This window comes from Oncorhynchus nerka, unplaced genomic scaffold (genome assembly GCF_034236695.1).
Source record: "Oncorhynchus nerka isolate Pitt River unplaced genomic scaffold, Oner_Uvic_2.0 unplaced_scaffold_3934, whole genome shotgun sequence".
NCBI classification, from domain to species: Eukaryota; Metazoa; Chordata; class Actinopteri; order Salmoniformes; family Salmonidae; genus Oncorhynchus; species Oncorhynchus nerka.
This window is the reverse complement of record NW_027037363.1, coordinates 7,501-19,004: the sequence shown is the minus strand read 5'-3', so window position 1 is coordinate 19,004 and position 11,504 is coordinate 7,501. Positions and strand designations below refer to the sequence as shown.

At 42.0% G+C, this 11,504-nt stretch overlaps 1 protein-coding gene across 1 annotated transcript in view; it reads left to right on the top strand.

The window, feature by feature from the left end:
- Window positions 1–1,072: 1,072 nt before the first annotated feature.
- Window positions 1,073–11,504, top strand: part of LOC135566630 (stonustoxin subunit beta-like) — a gene marked incomplete at its 5' end in the record, with an annotated part of 15,648 nt that continues 5,216 nt past the window's right edge. Inside the window, 2 exons of the mRNA XM_065014300.1 lie at window positions 1,073–1,248; window positions 7,769–7,956. Of these exons, the coding sequence (XP_064870372.1) occupies window positions 1,073–1,248; window positions 7,769–7,956 (364 nt within the window). The remainder of the gene's footprint in view (window positions 1,249–7,768; window positions 7,957–11,504) is intronic.

Genomic DNA, 11,504 nt, shown 5'->3' with positions numbered 1-11,504 from the left:
AGCCTCTGTTATTGTTCATGTAGGCTGTTGACTACTTTAATACTTTGAGTGAATTGGTCAGAATACTTATGACTTCTTCAAATGGGGACTAGATACATAAAGTGCTTTTATTTTTTTCTAAAGGTTGAATCAGATATGTATTCAATTATCCTCAAAATAAAAGGTGACATTATATCAGGGTTTTCCTCTGGTGAAGTAGAGGGGAGGACCAATACGCAGCATGTTATATTTAACTCATGTTTAATAAAAACAGATAAACATGAACACTACAAAAACAAATAAGCGTAGAAAACCAAAAACAGCCCTATCTTGCAAAAACACAGAGACAGGAACAATCACCTGGCACAAACACACAGTGAAATCCAGGCTACCTAAGTATGATTCTCAATCAGAGACAACTAATGACACCTGCCTCTGATTGAGAAACCATACTAGGCAAAAACATAGAAATACCCTAAACATAGAAAAACAAACATAGACTGCCCTGCCTCATCTACGCCCTGACCATACTAAATAAATACAAAGCAAGGATATAAAGGTCAAACGTTGACATATACTGTACCTCATGAAACATTTAATCTGAAATCCAAAATGTTGGAGAATAGAGCCACATTTAAAAATGTTAACTTCACATCAAATAGATATGGTGTGGACTGTATACTCAATACAATCTCACATCTGATACCCTCACTGTCTAAATAGATATGGTGTGGACTGTATATCAATACAATCTAAATCTGATACCTCCCCACTGTCATCAAACAGATATGGTGTGGACTGTATGCTCCATACAATCTAAATCTGATACCTCACTGTCTGTCTTTTGAAAGATACTGCTTTTCAAACTGGTCTGGTCAGTCTACGAAATATTTTAGTACTTCTCATGTTTCTTATCTACAACCAATACTTGGATAATTTGTCATTTCTAATAATGATACATTAATATATGAATATGGTATGGCAGGTTTCAGGACACTGATATATCTGAATATAAGTGTTAAAATATTTACTGCCACTCTGTTTTCCCCACCAAAGAATATCAGTGTTTTTAAAATGATTTGACTCTTTGCAGGCTGTATCAGGCTGTCAGTCACAGAGGAAGGCTGTGCTTCTCTGGTCTCAGCTCTGAGGTCAAACCCCTCACACCTGAGAGAGCTGGACCTGAGTAACAATAATCTGAAGGATTCCAGGAGTGAAGCTGCTCTCTGCTGGACTGGGAATCCCCACTGTAAACTGGAGACTCTTGAGGTCAGTATTACAGACACACATAGTCCACACCATATGTGTTTGGACAGTGAAGCCTACAGTTTTAAATGTGGTGCTTTGCTTCAGCATTTTGGATTTGAGATACAATGTTTCATATTAGGAGACAGTACAGAATGTCACCTTTTATTTGAGGGAATTCATACATATACAGTTGTGGCTAAAAGTTTTGAGAATGACACAAATAGTAATTTCAAAAAGTTTGCTGCTTCTGTGTCTTTACATATTTTGTCAGATGTTACTATGGAATACTGAAGTATAATTACAAGCAATTCATAAGTGTCAAAGGCTTTATTGACAATTACATGAAGTTGAAGCAAAGAGTCAATATTTGCAGTGTTGACCCTTCTTTTCAAGACCTCTGCACTCTGCCCTGGCATGCTGTCAATTACCTTCTGGGCCACATCCTGACTGATGACAGCCCATTCTTGCATAATCAATGCATGGAGTTTGTCAGAATTTGTGGGTTTTTGTTTGTCCACCCGCCTCTTGAGGATTGACCACAAGTTCTCAATGGGATTAAGGTCTGGGGAGTTTCCTGGCCATGGACCCAAAATATTGATGTTTTGTTCCCTGAGCCACTTAGTTTCACTTTTGCCTTATGACAACTTGCTCCATCATGCTGAAATGGTATTGTTCGTCACCAAACTGTTCCTGGATGGTTGGAAGAAGTTGCTCTTGGAGGATGTGTTGGTACCATTCTTTATTCATGGCTGTGTTCAAAATTGTGAGTGATCCCACTCCCTTGGCTGAGAAGTAACCCCACACATGAATGGTCTCAGGATGCTTTACTGATGGCATGACACAGACTGATGGTAGCGCTCAACTTGTCTTCTCCGGACAAGCCTTTTTCCGGATGCCCCAAACAATCGGAAAGGGGATTCATCAGAGAAAATGACTTTACCCCAGTCCTCAGCAGTCCAATCCCTGTACCTTTTGGAGAATATCAGTCTGTCCCTGATGTTGTTCCTGGAGAGAAGTGTCCTCTTTGCTGCCCTTCTTGACACCAGGCCATCCTCCAAAAGTCTCACCTCACTGTGCATGCAGATGCACTCACACCGCCTGCTGCCATTCCTGAGCAAGCTCTGTACTGGTGGTGCCCCGATCCCGCAGCTGAATCAACTTTAGGAGACGGTCCTGGTGTTTGCTGGACTTTCTTGGGCACCCTGAAGCCTTCTTCACAACAATTGAACCGCTCTCCTTGAAGTTCTTGATGATCCGGTAAATGGTTGATTTAGGTGCAATCTTACTGGCAGCAATATCCTTGCCTGTGAAGGCCTTTTTGTGCAAAGCAATGATGACGACACAAGTTTCCTTGCAGGTAACCATGTTTGACAGAGGAAGAACAATGATTCCAAGCACCACCCTCCTTTTGAAGCTTCCAGTCTATAATTCGAACCTAATCAGCATGACAGAGTGATCTCCAGCCTTGTCCTTGTCAACACTCACACCTGTGTTAGCAAGAGAATCACTGACATGATGTCAGCTGGTCCTTTGTGGCAGGGCTGAAATGCAGTGGAAATGTTTTTTGGGGGATTCAATTCATTAGCATGGCAAAGAGGGACTTTGTAATTAATTGCAGTTCATCTGATCACTCTTCATAACATTCTAGAGTATACATAAATTGCCATCATACAAACTGGAAGCATCAGACTTTGTGGATATTAATATTTGTGTCATTCTCAAAACGTTTTGCCACGACTGTATATTTTACAGTTTAGATATGAAAGCACTTTATGTATCTAAAGTCATCAAAAAAGAAACATCCCTTTTTCAGGACCCTGTCTTTAAAAAGATAATTTGTAAAAATGCAAATAACTTCACAGATCTTTATTGTAAAGGGTTTAAGCACTGTTTCCCGTGCTTGTTCAATGAACCATAAACAATTAATGAACATGCACCTGTGGGGCGGTCGCTTGACACTAACAGCTTACAGACAGTAGGCAATTAAGGTCACAGTTATAAACACTTAGGACACTAAAGAGGTCTTTCTACTGACTCTGAAAAACACCAAAAGAAAGATGCCCAGGGTCCCTGCTCAGTTGCATGAACGTGCCTTAGGCATGCAGCAAGGAGGCATGAGGATTGCAGATGTGGCCATGGAAATAAATTGTGATGTCTGTACTGTGAGACACCTAAGACAGCGCTAAAGGGAGACAGGATGGACAGCTGTTCGTCCCCTCGCAGTGGCAGAACACGTGTAACAACACCTGCGCAGGATCGGTACATCCAACATGACACCTGCGGGACAGGTGCAGGATGGCAACAACAACTGCCCAAGTTACACCGAACACACAATCCCTCCATCAGTGCTCAGATTGTCCGTAATAGGCTGAGAAAGGCTGGACTGAGGGCTAGTACACCTGTTGTGAAGCAGGTCCTCCCCAGACATCACTGGCAACAACGTCGCCTATGGGCACAAACCCACTGTCACTGGACCAGACAGGACTGGCAAAAGTGCTCTTTCACTGACGAGTCGTGGTTTTGTCTCACCAGGGGTGATGGTCGTATTTGCGTTTATCGTCGAAGGAATGAGCGTACACAGAGGCCTGTACTCTGGAGCGGGATCGATTTGGAGGTGGAGGGTCCGTCATGGTCTGGGGGCGGTGTGTCAGTATCATCGGACTGAGCTTGTTGTCATTGCAGGCGATCTCAACGCTGTGCGTTACAGGGAAGACATCTTCCTCCCTCATGTGGTACCCTTCCTGCAGGCTCATCCTGACATGACCCTACTTCATGACAATGCCCCAGCCATACTGCTTGTCCTGTGCGTGATTTCCCCTGCAAGACAGGAATGGCAGTGTTCTGCCATGGCCAGCGAAGAGCCAGGTTATCAATCCCATTGAGCAGATCTGGGACCTGTTGGATCGGAGGGTGAGGGCCATTCCCCCAAAACATGTCCGGGAACTTGCAGGTGCCTTGGTGGAAGAGTGGGGTAACATCTCACAGCAAGAACTGGCAAATCTGGTCCAGTCCATGAGGAGGAGATGCATGGCAGTACATAATGCAGCTGGTGGCCACACCAGATACTGAATTACTTTTGATTTTGACCCCCCCTTTTTTCAGGGACACATTATTCCATTTCTGCTAGTCACATGTCTGCGGAACTTGTTCAGTTTATGTGTCAGTTGTTGAATGTTATGTTCATACAAATATTTACACATGAAGTTTTATTAAGTTTGCAGAAAATAAACGCAAATGACAGTGAGAGGACGTTTCATTTTTTGCTGAGTTTAGTGTTGGGTCACATATTCCATGCCTGCAGTGATTACATCAAGCTTGTGATTCTACAAACTTGTTGAAAGCATTTGCAGTTTGTCTTGGTTGTGTGTTGGGTGTTTTCCTAATAGAAACTGAATGGTGAATAATGTCCTGTCATTTTGGAGTCACTTCACTTGTATTGTCAGTAAGAATAGAAGATGTTTCTGAACACTTCTACATTCATGTGGATGCTACTAAAATGATGAATAAACATGAATGAATCGAGAATAATGATGAATGAGAAAGTTACTGAGGCACAAAGATCAGAATAAATGCTGACCCCCCCTGTTATTGGTAATGTTGAGAGGTTAGCATGTTTTGTTGTAGTCTCTGTTATTGGTAATGTTGAGAGGTTAGCATGTTTTGTTGTAGCCTCTGTTATTGGTAATGGTGAGAGGTTAACATGTTTTGTTGTAGCCTCTGTTATTGGTAATGGTGAGAGGTTAGCATGTTATGTTGTAGCCTCTGTTATTGGTAATGGTGAGAGGTTAGTATGTTTTGTTGTAGCCTCTGTTATTGGTAATGGTGAGAGGTTAGCATGTTTTGTTGTAGCCTCTGTTATTGGTAATGGTGAGAGGTTAGCATGTTTTGTTGTAGTCTCTGTTATTGTTAATGGTGAGAGGTTAGCATGTTTTGTTGTAGTCTCTGTTATTGGTAATGGTGAGAGGTTAGCATGTTTTGTTGTAGCCTCTGTTATTATTGGTAATGGTGAGAGGTTAGCATGTTTTGTTGTAGTCTCTGTTATTGGTAATGGTGAGAGGTTAGCATGTTTTGTTGTAGTCTCTGTTATTGGTAATGGTGAGAGGTTAGCATGTTTTGTTGTAGTCTCTGTTATTGGTAATGGTGAGAGGTTAGTATGTTTTGTTGTAGTCTCTGTTATTGGTAATGGTGAGAGGTTAGCATGTTTTGTTGTAGTCTCTGTTATTGGTAGTGGTGAGAGGTTAGCATGTTTTGTTGTAGTCTCTGTTACTGGTAATGGTGAGAGGTTAGCATGTTTTGTTGTAGCCTCTGTTATTGGTAATGGTGAGAGGTTAGTATGTTTTGTTGTATCCTCTGTTATTGGTAATGGTGAGAGGTTAGTATGTTTTGTTGTAGCCTCTGTTATTGGTAATGGTGAGAGGTTAGTATGTTTTGTTGTATCCTCTGTTATTGGTAATGGTGAGAGGTTAGTATGTTTTGTTGTAGCCTCTGTTATTGGTAATGGTGAGAGGTTAGCATGTTTTGTTGTAGTCTCTGTTATTGGTAATGGTGAGAGGTTAGCATGTTTTGTTATAGCCTCTGTTATTGGTAATGGTGAGAGGTTAGCATGTTTTGTTGTATCCTCTGTTATTGGTAATGGTGAGAGGTTAGCATGTTTTGTTGTATCCTCTGTTATTGGTAATGGTGAGAGGTTAGCATGTTTTGTTGTAGCCTCTGTTATTGGTAATGGTGAGAGGTTAGCATGTTTTGTTGTAGCCTCTGTTGTTGGTAATGGTGAGAGGTTAGCATGTTTTGTTGTAGCCTCTGTTATTGGTAATGGTGAGAGGTTAGCATGTTTTGTTGTAGCCTCTGTTATTGGTAATGGTGAGAGGTTAGCATGTTTTGTTGTAGTCTGTTATTGGTAATGGTGAGAGGTTAGCATGTTTTGTTGTAGCCTCTGTTATTGGTAATGGTGAGAGGTTAGCATGTTTTGTTGTAGTCTCTGTTATTGGTAATGGTGAGAGGTTAGCATGTTTTGTTGTAGCCTCTGTTATTGGTAATGGTGAGAGGTTAGCATGTTTTGTTGTAGCCTCTGTTATTGGTAATGGTGAGAGGTTAGCATGTTTTGTTGTAGCCTCTGTTATTGGTAATGGTGAGAGGTTAGCATGTTTTGTTGTAGTCTGTTATTGGTAATGGTGAGAGGTTAGCATGTTTTGTTGTAGCCTCTGTTATTGGTAATGGTGAGAGGTTAGCATGTTTTGTTGTAGTCTCTGTTATTGGTAATGGTGAGAGGGTAGCATGTTTTGTTGTAGCCTCTGTTATTGGTAATGGTGAGAGGTTAGCATGTTTTGTTGTAGTCTCTGTTATTGGTAATGGTGAGAGGTTAGTATGTTTAGTTGTAGCCTCTGTTATTGGTAATGGTGAGAGGTTAGCATGTTTTGTTGTAGCCTCTGTTATTGGTAATGGTGAGAGGTTAGCATGTTTTGTTGTAGCCTCTGTTATTGGTAATGGTGAGAGGTTAGCATGTTTTGTTGTAGTCTGTTATTGGTAATGGTGAGAGGTTAGCATGTTTTGTTGTAGCCTCTGTTATTGGTAATGGTGAGAGGTTAGCATGTTTTGTTGTAGCCTCTGTTATTGGTAATGGTGAGAGGTTAGCATGTTTTGTTGTAGTCTCTGTTATTGGTAATGGTGAGAGGGTAGCATGTTTTGTTGTAGCCTCTGTTATTGGTAATGGTGAGAGGTTAGCATGTTTTGTTGTAGTCTCTGTTATTGGTAATGGTGAGAGGTTAGTATGTTTTGTTGTAGCCTCTGTTATTGGTAATGGTGAGAGGTTAGCATGTTTTGTTGTAGCCTCTGTTACTGGTAATGGTGAGAGGTTAGCATGTTTTGTTGTAGCCTCTGTAACTTTCTCACTCATTATTATTCATGATTCTTTCATGGTTTTTCTTAATCATGACATCATCAGGTTTAATTTATTATTGTTTAGAAACATGTTATCTACTCTCTTAGACAGAAAAGTTACTCCACTCATCATCCACCATTTTATTATTGGGCAAAACACAACCAAAACAAACTGCAAATGCAACCAACGAGTTTACGACAAAAAACTACATTTTTGACTATTTTAATACACTATGAGTGAATTGTTCAGAATACTTAAGACTTCTTCAAATGGGGTGACTGGAAACATAAAGTGTTTTCATTTTTAATAGTGAAACACATATGTCTTAAAATACCCTCAAATTAAAGGTGACATTATAAACTGTCACCTCATATGAAATATTTGATCTCAAATCCAAAATGTTGGAGTATAGAGCCACATTTAAAATGTTAGCTTCACTGTCTAAATAGATATGGTGTGGACTGTTTACTCAATACAATCTAAATCTGATACCTCACTGTCTGTCTTCTGACTGATTCTGCTTTTTAAACTGGTCTGGTCAGTCTACTATAATATTTGTACTATACATGTTTCTATCTGCAGGCAATACTTTGATCATTTGTCATTTTTTATAATGATACACTATTTCACCACCAAAGAATAGCAGTGTGATTTTAATATGATTTGACTCTTTGCAGGCTGTCAGGCTGTCTAGTCACAGAGGAAGGCTGTGCTTCTCTGGTCTCAGCTCTGAGGTCAAACCCCTCACACCTGAGAGAGTTGGACCTGAGCTACAATCACCCAGGAGACTCAGGAGTCAGACTGCTCTCTGCTGGACTGGAGGATCCACACTGCAGACTGGAGAAACTCAAGTATGTAGAGGGTTTATGTCAATGTTCATATCAGACATGTTTGACTTATCGGGCTAAACATTCTTACTACAAAGTTATATATATATGCTGACTGTGTGTGTGTGTGCGTGTGTATCTCCAGTGTGTTTGTGTGTGTGTGTGTGTGGCCAGTGTGTGTGTGTGTGTCACCACTGTGTGTGTGTGTCTCCAGTGTGTGTGTGTGTGTCTCCTGTGTCTGTGTGTGTCTCCTGTGTGTGTGTATGTGTGTCAAATCAAATCCAATTTAATTTGTCACATACACATGGTTAGCAGATGTTAATGCGAGTGTAGCGAAATGCTTGTGCTTCTAGTTCCGACAATGCAGTAATAACCAACAAGTAATCTAACTAACAATTCCAAAACTACTGTCTTATACACAGTGTAAGGGGATAAAGAATATGTACATAAGGATATATGGATGAGTGATGGTACAGAGCAGCATAGGCAAGATACAGTAGATGGTATTGAGTGCAGTATATACATATGAGATGAGTATGTAAACAAAGTGGCATAGTTAAAGTGGCTAGTGATACATGTATTACATAAGGATGCAGTCGATGATATAGAGTACAGTATATACGTATGCATATGAGATGAATACTGTAGGGTAAATAACATTATATAATATAATATATTATATATAAGTAGCATTGTTTAACCTCTTCCTTCTACCCTCTACTTTTTTGAACATTCTGTTCAAAATCGCGCAACATTTCAGCGCCCTGCTACTCATGCCAGGAATATAGTATATGCATTTGCTTAGTCTGTATGGATAGAAAACACTCAGACGTTTATAAAACTGGTTAAATCACTGCTGTGGCTTTTACCAGAACGGCATTTACATCGAAAAGCACAGGAAAAACTGATCACTGAAAATGGGAAAATATATCCATGCGCTACTTGAACCCATTGATAAAGGTGAACCACAATTAATTGACTGAGGTTGCAGTACCTACAGCTTCCACACGGTGTCTAGAGTCTTGTCATTTCCCTTCGAGTTTTTTCTTGGGCAAACACATGCAAGGCACCGTATTTCTTCAGGTCTAGGACCGGATATTTTCGTTGAGTTTCTAGCCGGACATTTTTCCAGACGGACAGCTAATGATCTTTACATCGCCTCCTGATGAATTTTATCGCTTATTAACGTTTACTAATACCTAAAGTTGCATTGCAAAAGTATTTCGAAGTGTTTTGTGAAAGTTTATCGTCGACTTTTTGAATTTTAAAAAATGACGTTACGTTTTGAAACAATGTTTTTTTCGTTTATCACACAGTCTACATATAACGATATCTAGGCTTTATATGGACAGATTTAATCGAAATAAAGACCCAATAGTGTTTATGGGACATCTAGGAGTGCCAACAAAGAAGATGGTGAAAGGTAATGAATGTTTTCTATTTTATTGTGCGGTTTGTGTAACGCCGAAATGCTAATTATTTTGTTTACGTCCCCTGCGGATCTTTTGTGTTGTAGTGTATTGTTTCATGCTATCAGATAATAGCTTCTCATGCTTTCGCCGAAAAGCATTTTAAAAATCTGACTTGTTGCCTGGATTCACAACGAGTGTAGCTTTAATTCGATACCCTGCATGTGTATTTTAATGAACGTTTGAGTTTTAACTAATACTATTAGCATTTAGCGTAGCGCATTTGCATTTCCAGAGCTCTAGATGGGATGCAAGCGTCCCGAGTAGGAGCAAGAGGTTAACAGTCTGATGGCCTTGAGATAGAAGCTGTTTTTCAGTCTCTCGGTCCCAGCTTTGATGCACCTGTACTGACCTCGCCTTCTGGATGATAGCGGGGTGAACAGGCAGTGGCTCGGGTGGTTGATGTCCTTGATGATCTTTATGGCCTTCCTGTAACATCGGGTGGTGTAGGTGTCCTGGAGGGCAGGTAGTTTGCCCCCGGTGATGCGTTGTGCAGACCTCACTACCCTCTGGAGAGCCTTATGGTTGAGGGCGGAGCAGTTGCCGTACCAGGCGGTGATACAGCCCGCCAGGATGCTCTCGATTGTGTATCTGTAGAAGTTTGTGAGTGCTTTTGGTGACAAGCCGAATTTCTTCAGCCTCCTGAGGTTGAAGAGGCGCTGCTGCGCCTTCTTCACGACGCTGTCAGTGTGAGTGGACCAATTCAGTTTGTCTGTGATGTGTATGCCGAGGAACTTAAAACTTGCTACCCTCTCCACTACTGATCCATCGATGTGGATAGGGGTGTTCCCCTGCTGTTTCCTGAAGTCCACAATCATCTCCTTAGTTTTGCTGGGACGTTGAGTGTGAGGTTATTTTCCTGACACCACACTCCGAGGGCCCTCACCTCCCCCTGTAGGCCGTCTCGTCGTTGTTGGTAATCAAGCCTACCACTGTTGTGTCGTCCGCAAACTTGATGATTGAGTTGGAGGCGTGCGTGGCCATGCAGTCGTGGGTGAACAGGGAGTACAGGAGAGGGCTCAGAACGCACCCTTGTGGGGCCCCAGTGTTGAGGATCAGCGGGAGGAGATGTTGTTGCCTACCTCACCACCTGGGGGCGGCCCGTCAGGAAGTCCAGTACCCAGTGCACAGGGATGGGTCGAGACCCAGGGTCTCGAGCTTGATGACGAGCTTGGAGGGTACTATGGTGTTGAATGCCGAGCTGTAGTCGATGAACAGCATTCTCACATAGGTATTCCTCTTGTCCAGATGGGTTAGGGCAGTGTGGTTGAGATTGCATCGTCTGTGGACCTATTTGGGCGGTAAGCAAATTGGAGTGGGTCTAGGGTGTCCGGTAGGGTGGAGGTGATATGGTCCTTGACTAGTCTCTCAAAGCACTTCATGATGACGGAAGTGAGTGCTACGGGGCGGTAGTCGTTTAGCTCAGTTACCATAGCTTTCTGGGGAACAGGAACAATGGTGGCCCTCTTGAAGCATGTGGGAACAGCAGACTGGTATAGGGATTGATTGAATATGTCCGTAAACACACCGGCCAGCTGGTCTGCGCATGCTCTGAGGGCGCGGCTGGGGATGCCGTCTGGGCCTGCAGCCTTGCGAGGGTTAACATGTTTAAATGTCTTACTCACCTCGGCTGCAGTGAAGGAGAGACCGCATGTTTTCGTTGCAGGCCGTGTCAGTGGCACTGTATTGTCCTCAAAGCGGGCAAAAAAGTTATTTAGTCTGCCTGGGAGCAAGACATCCTGGGCTGGATTTCTTCCTGTAGTCCGTGATTGACTGTAGACCCTGCCACATGCCTCTTGTGTCTGAGCCGTTGAATTGAGATTCTACTTTGTCTCTGTACTGACGCTTAGCTTGTTTGATAGCCTTGCGGAGGGAATAGCTGCACTGTTTTTATTCGGTCATGTTACCAGACACCTTGCCCTAATTAAAAGCAGTGGTTCGCGCTTTCAGTTTCACGCGAATGCTGCCATCAATCCACGGTTTCTGGTTAGGGAATGTTTTAATCGTTGCTATGGGAACGACATCTTCAACGCACGTTCTAATGAACTCGCACACCGAATCAGCGTATTCGTCAATATTGTTATCTGACGCAATACGAAATAT